Source organism: Protomyctophum bolini (assembly GCF_963924005.1).
Source record: "Protomyctophum bolini genome assembly, chromosome: 10".
NCBI lineage: Eukaryota > Metazoa > Chordata > Actinopteri > Myctophiformes > Myctophidae > Protomyctophum > Protomyctophum bolini.
In genome coordinates, this window is record NC_137871.1 from 11952897 (window position 1) to 11967862 (window position 14966).

General features: G+C 45.7%; 1 protein-coding gene across 1 annotated transcript in view; it reads left to right on the forward strand.

Annotated features, from left to right (window-relative positions):
* tenm1 (teneurin transmembrane protein 1) overlaps positions 1-14966 on the forward strand; it is a gene marked incomplete at both ends in the record, with an annotated part of 354011 nt that overhangs the window by 302354 nt on the left and 36691 nt on the right. Inside the window, 4 exons of the mRNA XM_080773976.1 lie at positions 1985-2184; positions 7752-8065; positions 9843-10015; positions 14517-14761. Of these exons, the coding sequence (XP_080630102.1) occupies positions 1985-2184; positions 7752-8065; positions 9843-10015; positions 14517-14761 (932 nt within the window). The remainder of the gene's footprint in view (positions 1-1984; positions 2185-7751; positions 8066-9842; positions 10016-14516; positions 14762-14966) is intronic.

Sequence of the window (14966 nt, forward strand, 5' to 3'; positions counted from 1 at the left end):
TAGAATGTATAGTTTACAATAGAATAGATTTACAGTAGAATGTAGTAGTTTACAATAGAATAGATTTACAGTAGAATGTAGTAGTTTACAATAGAATAGATTTAGAATGTAGTAGTTTACAATAGAATAGATTTAGAATGTAGTAGTTTACAATAGAATAGATTTAGAATATAGACTTTGTTTGCCATTTGCACAAATCTACAGGACATCTTGGAGCTCAGCTCCCGGGGTCAGCATTTAAACAAGACAGGAAATGCAGAACATCCAATACCACTATAAAACCCTAGCCTTCTAAACTAATTACAAGCTCACAACGTGTCGGGTTGCTATTTCCACCAAATGTTTTTTTATGAATGTTTGCCAATTCTTCTGAATGTTGGCCTGTATGATGATGGCATGTCAAGAATAGGGACGCTTCATGACATGTGGTTAAATAACATTTACACTCTCCAAAAAAAAAGCCCAAGACATTCCGCTAATGCCACAGCCTGCCTGTGAGCGCTTCTCACTCCATTGGCACTTGGCCGCTGGGAAGCTGGGCTTTGATGTTTAAGGCCAAATATAATACTGAATGTACCGTATGATTCTCAATGAGGATACGGAACACCAAACGATCTTGTCAAAGGATGAATCCATTATCAAAGAAGTGGCTGGTTTTAAATACAGTACCCGGGGTCCTGTATGGCAGACAGTATGAAGGACTTTCTCATCAGAGCGGGTCAAGACTGGACAGCCTCGAACAAGCGATAAAAATGCTACGTAGCTGTCAGGAGTCCCGAGAGCTATACCTAGATAGATATCCCTTTTTAGAGCCTGTGTTGAAAGCATCCCAGCTTACTGTACGCTTCTGAAACATGGGCAGCGAAGGGGGAACTTGAGAAGTGTCTGGATGGCACAAGGCTGCTCTATGAGTGCAGAATATGTCCTGGAAATGGCCGTCCAACTAAAGGAGATGAACAGTACAGACAGTACAGTATGGAAACACACTGTACCACTACACTACTGTGGCCCAAAGATGTGCTGCTTTTGCTGGACATTGCTACAGAGATTATACCCAGATCATCTCTGTCTTCTGCTGACTTTCATGTCCCACTAGAGGAAGAAGCATATTCAAAACAGAACATGCGTTCCAATAGATCCAGTGTAGTTATTATTAGTCACGCAAGACGGATTCTAACACTTGGCTGTGGTTAAATCGTCCCTATAGACCAATTATTTGTTTATACAAACATTGAGACTGCACACGCGCAGGTGCACCGGTTGCCATACATTCCCAACAGATCCCCGGGCCCGTTGTTTTGGGCAGCACTGGTTTGGGTTCACTCAACGTCCTCCTGTGTGTTCTGTTGTTTACTGATGGGTTAGGCTCCCTAGTGAGATATATATAATACAGTACATCGTTGTGCAGGGGGTTTTGCATCGTTTAATTATGCTCATTTTATGAGCGGTCAGGTTTAATTTCTTTGAAAGGCAGCATGCATGAAGGCATGCATGCATGCAGTGAAACATATTTTGTAAATGTCTTTGGGACATCTCATAGTGATGTTAATGTTTTTATAATGCCATAAACATAATGGAATGATAATAATAATAATCATGCTTTAACACGTATAGCCCTACAGTATATACGGTGTAGGATGAATTGTGAAAATAACAAACCTACAAAGTTATATTGTGTGCGTGTATATCTGCTATTTTGGAAAGGTTTGGCCATTTTTTTTACATGCCTTCAATGGGCATACCAGGTTGTTTAAGGACACTATTCCAGGAAATAAAATCTTAGGTCTTACAACATTTTGATCACCCCTTCTAGTGCAGTATAAATGTGTGTTTCTAACTGCGTGCGTGCGTTCGTGCCTGCCTGCGTGTCTGCCTGCATGCATGCTTTAACTTTTGAAGAGACATCCTTTTTTTTGTCTCCCCCCACATAGCGTTTGATTTATCACCTTACCACGATTCATGTCCCCCGCTATCCATCATCCAGGGGACGGAGGCTATGCCCGCGACGCTCGTCTCAAAGCGCCCTCCTCTCTGGCCGTGGCCCCCAACGGAACGCTGTACATCGCCGACCTGGGGAACATCCGCATCAGAGCCGTGAGCCCCAACCAGCCCCAGGCCAGTCCCCCTGGCAGCCCGCTGGAGATCAGCTCTCCACTGGACCAGGAGCTGTACCTCTTCAGCCAGGTTAGAAACACACTGATCCTGACTGTTTTTACTCCCCAAAGTTAGTTCTCCCCCTCCCCAGTCCCCACACACAATTCTGTGTATTGTCAATAAGAGGCGTATATCTTCTGTTGACGTTTCAAAATATATATCGCCATAAAAATAACTGCCGGCACAAATTATCTGACGCATGTAGTCAGTTTTAACAGAACAGAACATAATTATGTACACCTAGACGTCAATGAAACAGGAATTGATGACGTCAATTAATTACCAGCTGCTGCCTTATATCTCATGGCTGAGGGGTCGGCTGGAGGCAAAAGGTGTGTGGTTGCCTAGAGACGAGGCAGCCAATCAGGACGATAGGTTGTCAGTACAGCCAATGAGAAACATAGGTCTCAACTACAGAAAGTGGGCGTGAAAGCACCGCAGAGAGAACAGAGCACCAATTACAAACATCAAAAACGGACCAATAATAATAGTTTATATAGCGCTTTTCTGAATACCCAAAGCACTTTACATAAGAACACTAGGAACAGACTTTATTAGGGGGAGAAAACAAAGCAAAACATAGGAGATACAACAACAGTACAAGGTTAAAAAGATAAAAGGATAAACGAGGGAAAAGGGGGGGGGGACGACATCCTAACCAGACCTCAGCTGGGGAAAGCTGTCCTGAAGAGGTGGGTTTTGAGTGAGGTTTTGAATGAGAGGAGAGAGGGAGCTGCAGCTCTGAGGTGGTTGGGGAGTTCATTCCAGAGTTTGGGGGCCGAAACGTAGAAGGCCCTGTCCCCCCAGGTGCGGTACTTGGCCTTGCGGACCTTCATGAAGTTGGCTTCACTGGACCTGAGGGAGCGGTGGGGGACATATGGTTCGAGAAGATCGGAGAGGTAGGGGGGAGCCAGGTTATTGAGAGCTTTGTAGGTGGTAAGCAGGTGAATTATTTGTTTGACGGGGAGCCAGTGTAGGTCGTGGAGGACGGGTGCGATGTGGTCTCTGGAGCGTGTACTGGTGAGCAGGCGGGCAGCGGAGTTTTGCACGTGCTGTAGTTTGTTGAGGACTTTGGAGGTGGTGCCATTGAGGATACTGTTGCAGTAGTCAATCCGGGATGTGATGAATGCATGGATGAGGGTTTCGGCAGCAGGGAAGGTCAGAGAGGGCCCGGAGACGGGCGATATTCCCGAGGTGGAAGAAGGCGGTTTTGGTGATCTGGTTCATGTGGGGGAGGAATGAGAGGGTGGAGTCAAATGTGACCCCAACTAAGGTTACGGATGTGGGGTGAGGTTGTAACAGTGGAGCCATCGATGTTGAGGTTCTGGGTGGAGCTGGTGAGAAGGATTTCTGATTTGAGTTTTAAAAAGTTATTTTCAGTGAGGCAGGTGGTGAGGGTGATGACAAATGTTGATTAGACAGACGAGTTCATTGTTTACTAGGGGTGTGCTGAAATATGGATATTGCGATATATATCGATACTTCCTCCCGCGATTGTCTTTTTCATGTCATAGCAGGGAATCATAGCTTCAACTTGACATTGGTTGTTCAAGTTAAATTGACGTGTTGCTGATATTACCATAGGCAATATTGTTATAAAAAAATGACCAGTGAGCACCTGCAACTGCACTGTTTAATATTTCAACAAAATAAATTTTGATTTATTCATTATGATCGGTTCTTATAGCTTCCAATAAAAGCCTGGTATCAGAATCGGTTGAGACAAATCAGTTGAGACAAATGAAAGTTGTTTTTTTTCCCCAGTTGCAGATATCATGATATAAATCGTTGAAATCTCAGGCAATATATCGAATATCGTGATATTATCATTATCGAGGGCCTAGTGATATCGCCACATATATCGTACCGTGAGGTACCCATATGGTCCCACTCTATTGTTTACCTGGTATCCTATAGTGTCTTTGCGGTACTACATTGCTCTCTTCGGGAACTCTACTTATGTGACTATGTATACCCTGTTGTGTTTATTGACAACATGTTTACTCTGCTCATTTCAATTTCACACTTGTAAGACGCTCTGGGTATACGAGCTCCTGCTAAAGGCTTGACTTGTAAATTGTAAGTATAGGGATTGTAAGTTTAAGTGTTTAACCCATTCTGAACGGGAACCCATTTTGGTTCATGTTATCATGTTATGCTTTAGCTATTTTGAAAAATCGAAGAACGACTGACATTTTTAGAATCTGATCTCAGGTCAGAATGGGTTAATCAGACCAGTGTGTGTCCAGTGGAAACCTCATATGAATCTGATCTCAGGTCAGAATGGGTTAATCAGACCAGTGTGTGTGTCCAGTGGAAACCTCGTATGAATCTGATCTCAGGTCAGAATGGGTTAAGTAAAAGTAGCAAGGGAGTGTTTCTTCTGGTTGGTGGAGGGAAGGTACTATCGCTTCACCATGATGACAGTGCTCCGGTGGCTCTGATAAGTGCACGGGGGACGCACGGGGCGGGGGACGTAAGCATCTTGCTCAGAGTCACGTATATGGCATAAAAATATACTTAGACAAAATTAATTTTAAGTCATTGTATGTATTCATTATGCAGAATTTAGTTTGATTGTAATTTGTGATGCGTTCATGTGTTAATCACTTCTATTTTGCAGCTGTTAAAGGTCGGGCTGATACTGATTACTTTATATTCCGCTCGGCGGCTTAACCTTTACATATTTATCAGTCAGTGCACCGTTTCTATATACAGTATATGAGCTAATTTAATAAACTGCAAAGAAACTAAAGCTGTAACTGTAGTGCAGCATAAAGTTGTCCTCTGAGATGCAGTGGAGTACACGTTTAAAGTATAAACAAATGGATATACTCGAGTAATGTAAAACGACCTCACAATTGCACATAGCCGTGCTTGAGTACCTTTCCCCCATTGCAGTCATTCAGAACACTCTGACAAAGAATGTTCTGGGCAGTGGCGTGCACAGATATACACTAGGGGGTGCTAGAGCACCTGCCCTTTTCCCGCTGGACAGCAATGTGCCAATTGATTTTTCTTTAGATTTTTTTTCTTTTTACAATGTTCAGTATTGTACAGTATGTGGACCATGGTGACACTGATCAAATTCTTGATAAAAAGCTTCTAATATATTATTTAGGCCCCAGAATCTATAAATCTCACACTATTTACCCATTTTGGGGCGGGAACCCCTTTTGGTGTTAGCATTATGTTATGCTTTAGCTATTGAAAAATAGCAGATCTACAAGCTCATAGCTACAAGCTTGTAGGTCTGCTATTTTTGAAAAAAAGAGGGAACGACTGACATAGAAACATAGCTTTTTCAGAAAACTGTCAGGATGTAGAAGACATTTTTAGAATCTGATCTCAGGTCAAAATGGGTTGAGGCAACCGGCCGGTTCCACGCGCTGCACAAGGTGCCCTTTTTTTTTTTACCAATAGGCTTTTAGCTCTCTGCACTCTGCTTTGTAAATAACATTTCCACATTATGCAGTGTTTCCTATACTGTTATGGAAAAACCTTGGGGTTTTCATTGACTCAGGCCTTAGCTTTGACACCCAAATCAAGAAAACCGTGCAAGCATGCTTCTTCCAATTAAGAAGCATAGCTAAAATCAAGCCATGTTTAACAGTCCCCGACCTTGAAAAAGTTATCCATGCATTCATCACATCACGCTTAGATTATTGTAACGCACTATACACAGGACTAACCCATGAATCCATTTCCCGCTTACACCTGGTCCAAAACGCCGCCGCCAGACTCCTGACAAACACCAGGAAACGGGACCACATCACTCCTGTGTCCTGGCTACACCTCACTGGCTTCCTGTTGTTTTTAGAATCCTTTTATTAACATTTAAGGTACAAATGGGCCAGGCACCCCAATATCTAGCTGATCTCCTACACCCCTATAACCCTCCCCGTATCCTTAGGTCCTCGGACGGGGCTCTCCTGAAGGTTCCCGAGGAATTCCACCGCTTAAACAAGGGAGAACGAGCCTTCTCTGTCCGTGCCCCTATAAAATGGAACACCCTTCCCAAAACCATCCGACAAGCAGATACCATTGCATCTTTTAAAACTCTTCTCAAAACGTACTTGTTCGGAAAAGCATCCCCCCCCCCCCCTCCCCCAGCCCCATTGAATGTTTGTTCACTGAACTCTGTCGGTATTTTTATTTCTATCTAATTACATTGTTGTTGTTTTTATATTGTATCTCTAAAATAGGCTTTCTACTGTAGGCCAGCTGTCTGTAAGTTCCTGATTTGCTATGGTGCATCCATTTAAATGTGTTCGATTTTCCTGTGAATTTGTTGTACAGCACTTTGTGACTTTGTCCAGAAAAGTGCTATATAAATAAAGTTATTATTATTATTATGGAGTGGAATATTCCGCTGGAGGCTGCCGAGGCATCATCTCCGTGGGCATGCGTTTCAGTATTTGTTATCTTGCCCGGTTTAAATATGCCACCGCAAAGCCGAAGGCACGTGTCTATTCTAGTCTCTACAAGGTCAAGAATAACCTCCCTGCCTTTCACATCCATACAACATCATAACACCATCTATATGAATTAGCACGGGGGGGTATATGTTGTTACCATGGAAACTAGAGCTTACCGTACATACATAAGGCCAGGGGAAAGCAACCGTGAGCGGAAATATGGTGTGAACTATTATTTATAACTTTCAACATGGCCACTGCACCTCTGTATTCTGCATGTCGTCCTTATCCAATCACACTTCTGAGTAATGAAAGATAGAGCGGAGACGGGAGACGGAGGGGAGATCATTTAGAGGTGGAGAGATAGTATCCCTTTGACTCCATATTGAATTCTTTCATAGCGTTCCTTAAAATATATATATATCTATCATATTAAAATGGCAAGATGTATCGTCAGACCGTCGCTCCTGGGCAGAAACCTTGTGCCTCCATATTTCATTTCTGTTGTTGTTTTTTTTCATATATTAATGCCCAAAAACATAGACACAGAATAAACAAACTCGCCGGCTTATATTATTGCTTCGTGACACATATTTTTTATACATTTGAAAACTTGAAATGGGACATTGCATAATGGGTACTTTTAGAACTACTTTTAGAAGTACATTTTTACTTCACTCAAGTATATTTTGAATTCCGGATGTCCGAACAGTATTTCTATATTGCAGTTTTGATTTTTACTTAAGTAAAACATGGGAGTACGTTTTTTTTAGTGACACGTGACTTAACTCATTTACCGCCGACACCCCCGTCTGGTGTCTGAAAAGTGCACTCCAGCAGTGCCGCCGCAGTCATTTCATACGGCGACACTCCGAGGCCCAGGAAGTGAATTATCGCGTTATTATGTAACGGGTGCGATTGTTATTTAATTCGCCCAAAGCATACATTTTGTAACCGCCGATATATCGTTTTGAGAAATGAGGCGCCCAAATCAAGCTTGTTTTGAGCCAAAAAGAAGATTCTAAAAACTGACATTTTCATTTCCGTTTTTTTTTTGGGACATTTTTTATCGCACCACAACCGGAGTGTTACGGGCGCGTACAGAACCTAGTTGTGGACCGCAATCGATTGATTGCGCTGAGTTTTAATTGTCTTCCCTGTCCCGCGTGGCCCATGCAGAACGGCTCCCACCTCCACACCAAGCACCTGATCACGGGTCACATCCTGTACAACTTCTCCTACGGCTCGGACGGCCAGCTGTCGGCGGTGACGTCGCGGGACGGGCGGGGCCTGCAGGTGCGGAGGGACGCCCACGGCGTGCCCCTGTGGCTGGCGCTGCCCGGCGGACAGGTGTACTGGCTGTCGCTGAGCAACAGCGGGACGCTGCGCAAGGTGTCGGCGCAGGGCCACGACGTGGCCCACCTCACCTACCACGGCAACAGCGGCCTCCTGGCGACCAAGAGCGACGAGAACAGCTGGACCACCGTCTACGAGTGAGTTTTGGTTTGTGTGTTTTGTTATGCTTCAGTCTGTGCGTACATGTCGCTCTGTCTTTCTTTGCTCCTGTGTGTGTGTGTGCGTGCGTGCGTGCGTGCACTTGTGATACCCAAATGTCCCAACATGTATAGTTTTTCTTAATTGGCATCATTGGTAAAACCTGTGAAGTAAGGAAGCGGCCCAATTTTGTTTTTCAATATTGTTGCTGTTGAGGAGCCTTTTATGAGAAAACACAGGTTGGTGTAGGATTAGGCCTTTAAATGTTAGGTGTTGGGGTTGGAGTTATGCCTCATTCATAATAGTTACTTAACTCGCTCTCTATCTCTGCGTGTGCGTGTGCGTGCGTGCGAGCATGTGTGTGCGGCGTGGGTGGGTGCGTTCATGTGTCTTTGCAGATGGATGTTACTGAAACATGGTGTGAGTTGTGTGAGTGCCATCTGGTGGCGAAATGTATGTGGGCATCACATGTAGCTGGAGGCAGAGACCATCTTCACTCTATCATTACTCTGCTGACAGATTAGCCCAGGCACTTCCCTGCTACTATTTACACACACACACACACGCACGCACACACGCACGCACGCACCGGCCTGGATTATTCAGCGCTGGCAGCCCGGTCTCTGTCTCAAATTCCACAGCTGGATAATTACGTGTATAAATCACCTGTGACACTTCCTCTGTGCCACCATGAGAAAGAGAACCAAAGATAGTGTCCTTGTTTGTGTGTGTGTGTGTGTGTGTGTGTGTGTGTGTGTGTGTGTGTGTGTGCGTGTGTGTGTGTATGTATGTGTGTCTGTCTGTCTGTCTGTCTGTCTGTCTGTCTGTCTCTGTGCGCGTGCGTGTGCGCGTGCGCGTGCGTGTGTGCCCGGGCCCGCTCGCACATGTGTGTGTGCATTAATGCCCCCCTGTGTCCATTCAAGCACACATACGATTAAGTTGACAGTAACAACGCACATTTAAGTTTAAAGGTATTCAGTGATTTCACTGAATTCAAATATCACTTATTTCTTTGTTTTGTTGTGATAATCCTCCCTACTATAGAGTGTGCTGACCATATAAGGAGTTCCTCCCTGTCCCCAGTTAACCCCTGGAGGTCAAAAAACCTTAGGTTTAGTTTTTGGCTAGGTGGCCCGGCCTTCATCCAATCAGGATAGAGAGGGGCCTTCCACCAATCATGATCGAGCGGGGTGTGTGAGCCTTGGTGTGTGTACTGTTGGCCTGTCTGTAGTGCGTGTGCATGTGCACATCTTGTTACCGGGGCGGACCGGGGGGGTTTTCCAAATCACCCAAATCACTGAATGCTCCTTTAAAAAAATGTGTAAGCTGTAGGCCTACTTTATACATTTCAAAGAGAAATATTGTAGGCATTTTTGTTTTACTCCGCTACATTTCTAGGAAGGGAAAAAAAGTACATTATGATATACGGTAACCACTTGAGACCTAGTTCAGGTATCTAACATATGATTAAGGAAATAAATGTCTCGTCTGTTGTAGGGTTGGGAGTCGACTCGTTAGGATTTGAACGGTTCTGGGTCCTTACCGGGTCCCTCTTAAAAGTCCTTAAATTGTCACTTCACTGTCCTCTGGGGACCCCCAATCATATGGGGAGCCCCGTGGGGGGGTGGGGGGGGGGGGGGGGTCCTGACCAAGCCTTATTATCAGACTGTCGCTTTCTTGAAGCTTGAAGAGATGCAGTCCGCTCAGAGAGCGGGCGGGGTCTTTGGGGTTAAGAACCACTGGTCTATACTGTCCTATACTCTCTCTGTCCTGCAGGTACAACAGCGAGGGTCACGTGACCAACGTCACCCTCCCCACCGGCGAGGTGAGCGGCTTCCACGGCAACCTGGAGCGCTGGTCTCGGGTGGAGGTGGACGCGCCCGGCCGCCACACCTTCGTCACCAGCACCAACCTGTCCGCCAGCGACACCATCTACACCTTCAAACAGGGTAGGTGCATGTCTGCCAGTCAGTGTTGGTCTCGTGTGTGTATAGCCAGACAACTGTTCCACAATGCTTCGAATGCTATAGTATATATAGAGTCTGGAACTACAGACTACAGAAATCTGCCATTTCCGTTCACGGAAATATATTTTCAAATTTAATTTACTTTTTTTCCCCTTTTCTGCTAAGCAACAAGCTATATGCTTAGGTGATTTATTATTATTATTATTATTATTTGTTTTTTCATGATTTTGTGACCCATTTTCCACCCCTGTGTCAATTATCTAATGTGATCCTGGGCTCTACACACCCTCCGCCAACCTGGGGAGAGCAACGGACTTGAACTCATGCTTCCTTCATGCCTGAGTGTCCACGTTGCTCCTTTACACCTGACAGGGGGGGAGTTTCCCTGGTTGGACGTAGCGCGTGGAAGGAACACGTTATTCCAACCAGTTCCTTTCCCCTCCATCAGGCGCCCCGGCTGGCCAGGGGGAGGCAGTTTAGAGACCAGGATTACGGCATGTTTTTTGTACCTACCATAGGGGACACGGGGAGAACATGCAAACTCCACACAGAGGTGGATTAGGTGATAGGTGATTTCTATTCATATTAGGATACAGTTGCGTGACTGCAGAGACTGTATGAAGACGAAACGAAGTGGGGAGGAGTCTGCACTTCCGCTTTATAGTTCACTCATGATAGGTCTTCCGTTGCTCCAGACTGTATGACGGAAGCATTTGAAAATTGCATGAGGCAACAGTCTGGCATCGCGAGACTAGCCAGTCACTGACACCATCTACACTGTACTATACTGTACTGTACTGTACATGCCCTCCTCCCTGGCCTGTGTGTGTGTGTCTGTGTGTGTGCGTGTGCGTGTGTGTGTGGCTGCGCAACAGTCACACTTGGTGGTCAACAAACGCTATTTCCGTGCTCGAAAAGGGCACATTCAGGCAGGCACTTTCCGTGCTCGGACAGTCACAGGGACACACATAGCTGCGCAATGGAGTGGCTGCACCACTCCAAACCCTACAGAAATAACCGACAGAATAGCAGTGGCCTGAATCCCGTTGTTCTGATAGATAATTAGACTATGGAGATAAGTCGTTTCTGCCCGACAGTAACGGACAGAATGGTCAAAGTCTCCCATTAACATGGAGGGCTGTTCCAGTGCAGTAGGGCTGGTCACCATGCATCATCGTCAGCCATGCATCATCTGGCTCACCTCCACGACCACCCAACTCTCCTCCACTACGCTCTGCCCCGGGGGGCTGGCTATGACTCACCCCAGGACGACAACCTCTGTGTGTGTGTGTGTGTGTGTGTGTGTGTGTGTGTGTGTGTGTGTGTGTGTGTGTGTGTGTGTGTGTGTGTGTGTGTGCCCGCGTGCATGCGTGCGTGGGCTCCTACTTTGAATGGAAAGCCCATAGTCAACATACTACTCAGGTGGGTATATAGATGGGAAGGTCAGACAGTAAGAAGGGCAAAACGATGCTAAAACATTGATGGTCCGGACCCACTGCAGTATAGAGTGCGGGTAAACTGTGGTGTTCAGGTCAGATATGGACTCGGGGCACTCTAGTCTAAACGCTTCTCGCTCAATACCGACGGCTCCCGTGGTTTCATCGCTGAAACGAGGTGGAAAGTTTGGAAATAAGCCTGCATTGCGGAATCAATACAGATTCTTAGGGCCGTGTTATGATTGGTTTTGAGGGCGTAGAATAGATTTGTTAGCAGCTGTTCTATACCGACCACCTTGGATTTTTTCGTCTATGTCGGGTGGAAACCTCATTATGTCTTAAAAACTGTTCCTTTTCGGGATGAATCAAACAAAACGGCAGATCTACAAGCTCAAAACGCATCGCTCCGAGGCGCGCTTTGAGCTTGTGGATCTGCTATTTTTTGGTAATTTTGTGTGACGCTGTGGCATGATCCAAGTTGGGCATTCAGTTACGAAACGACACGAATATGGAGGTTCCCAGATGTATCGTTAAGGCGACCCCTTTTGGTGTTTTAAACATTATGTTATACTTTAGCTATTGAAAAACAGCAGATCTACAAGCTCACAGCGCACCACCGAGTGGCGCGCTACGAGCTTGTAGGTCTGCTATTTTTGAAAAATCGTGAAAACGTGGCGCACATCTTTGAATATGAACGATCGTCAGGATTTAGAAGGCATTTGTAGAATCGTCCTCGGGTCTAAATGAGTCAAAGGCACTTTGTAGGTTTACTTGTTTTGCGTTACTGTTGCAAGTATAAGCCCCTCCAAATGATGAAACTAATACTAACACCAACTATCTTTTCTAACGTTTGACCTCATTTCCTGGAGAGCCGTCGCTGGTGTAGAGAGCTAGTCTGAAGTTGAACACCAGCTGCCAATGTGTGTAAGAAGCAGCATGGCCTCTAGGGGGAGCACTAGCGTGGCATTTAGACTCTTTTAGTTTCATTCTTCATCGACTGACTGACTGACTGACTGACTGACTAGGTACTTTAGGTATATAGGTAGATATATATACAGGCGGGCAGACACATGAGACTTGACAGATTGGACCAAATTGGAAAACAATTTTTTCTTTTTGGAGGCTAGAGCGGAATAAAATGAGCAAAATGAGTACGGAGTGAAAACGGAGTGGAGAGGCTGCTTATGAGGATGGTTTGCTCGTGTCATCTCATTAATTGCTTTCTAGCGCTTGTCACCAGTCCATGACAGGGCGGCTGGCTGGGAGAGGAAAGCTAACTATAACACACACACCATACAGGAACACAAAAATGCAGTAATGGTTACATTCACAAACTCATGGATATGTCCTCATGATACAACACAGTGAACACGCACGCACGCACGCACGCACGCGCACACACACACACACACACACACACACACACACACACACACACACACATACACACACACACCGAGAGAGAGAGAGAGACACAGACGCCATTATGACAGAGCTGCAGAGAAGTACTTGGAAGGAGCACCTATCCAGCTTGTCCTCCCACGCCCCACACCCACTGTATAACTCCACGGTGGTCTGTGTGTCTTCGCTCCTCCGAGGCGTCGCGGTGCCCACATCCACACACACACACACACACACACACACACAACAATGACCTTTTTACACACATTTCCCCATCTGCACGCTGCGATCCAATTTACTGCACACCTGACACCGATGAGCTTTTTTTTATGACGAAAATGTTTTTTTTTTTTATGTTTCTGTTTTGTTTTTTTTTGCTGTCGTCGGGCAGAAACATCTTATCTCCGTCTTCTTTTTTTGTTTTGTTCATCGTTTTCAGTAAACGTACGCCCTACTTTGTCATACTATACGACGACACACGAGAGCGTCGGACCTAGAGGATCCTCAAGCTGGAAACGCGTCGTGAAGCTTGGAGAAGTAACAGTTTTGGATGTATGACGTTTTGACCCGATAGATACCTTTTTGTTCAGATACTGATAGAGAGAATGCAGATTAATAATAACAACAATAGGCGCGTGTGTGTGCGTGTGCGCGTGTGCGTGTCATGTTTCCCTTGACACCTCAGTCAGAGCAGGAACAACACCTATGGTGCTATAGTGTGCAACCGCCTTTTTGAGAAGAAAAAAATAATCTAAAACGAAACAACCCCGCTGTGGCAAACTGTTGCAAGAGTGTGATAAGCTCGAGGGAGCTGCTGCTGCTGCTACTGCTGCAGCACAGAATGGAATTTAACTCCCGAGACGAGAGTGTACAGAAATGTGACCAAATGGACCCGTAAATGTCCATTTGGGGTGCATGTTAAAAAGAGACCAAAATGGATGACGCACACAAAAAAGCCAGAGTCCTGTTTCCATTGTGGTCCATTAAACACATTTTGACCTGAGATCAGATTCTAAAAATGTCTTCTACTTCCTGACAGTTTTCATTCTGACCTGAGATCAGATTCTAAAAATGTCTTCTACATCCTGACAGTTTTCATTCTGACCTGAGATCAGATTCTAAAAATGTCTTCTATGTCAGTCGCTCTTCGATTTTTCAAAAATAGCAGACCTACAATGAGCTTGTAGATCTGCTATTTTTCAATAGCTAAAGCATAACATAATGCTAATACCAAAAGGGGTTCCTGCCCCAAAATGGGTTAAACATGCAACTCAACACACAACTGGACAAAACAAAAGCGTTCATTAAAAAATGACACCTGTGTGAACTGAGCGGTGCATGCAGGCTGCTCGACAGCAGCAGCTGTCCGTACTAAAAAAAAACATTAAAATATGGAAATAAGACTTTGACTAAGTAGGAAAAAACACACAGAGGCAAACAAACAGTGGCCTGTAAGCGAGCGTTTTGCTGCGCCGTATATGCATGAGGTGTCAAACCGTCGCTCAGCGTTAACCTATCATGAGCCACATTTAACGTCAGTGTTGTTTTGTTCTGTTTCTCACACATCTGTCGCTGTCATTGTGTGTGCGTGTGTGTGTGTGTGTGTGTGTGTGTGTGTGTGTGACCGCGTCGCCCGACGCCCACAGAGCACGCGCAGAGCTCGTACCGGGTGAGCGCCGACGGCTCGTTCGCCGTGTCCCTGGCGAGCGGCATGGAGCTCTCGCTCAGCACGGAGCCCCTCCTCCCGGGCGCCGCCGGGGGCGGAGTCAGCCCCACGGCCAGCCGCTGCAACATCAGCCTGCCGGGAGACCACGCCCCCAGCCTGATCGAGTGGCGGCAGAGGAAGGAGCAGGCCAAGACCAACTATAGCACCTACGAACGCAGGCTGAGGGTAAAAAAAACGCATTTACTTTACCCTGGGATTTGAACCCCATGGCAGGTCTCTTGTGCGAGAAGAGCTGATTTGCCTGCTTGGAGAAATTGAATTTGTCAACCGGTCGTGTCAAACCAGACGGAATCCAGGGGTGCGTTCGAGAAATACGCCCTGAACGCACTGGTGTGCTCTCTTGTCGTTCGTTTATTCAGTGCACTCGGTG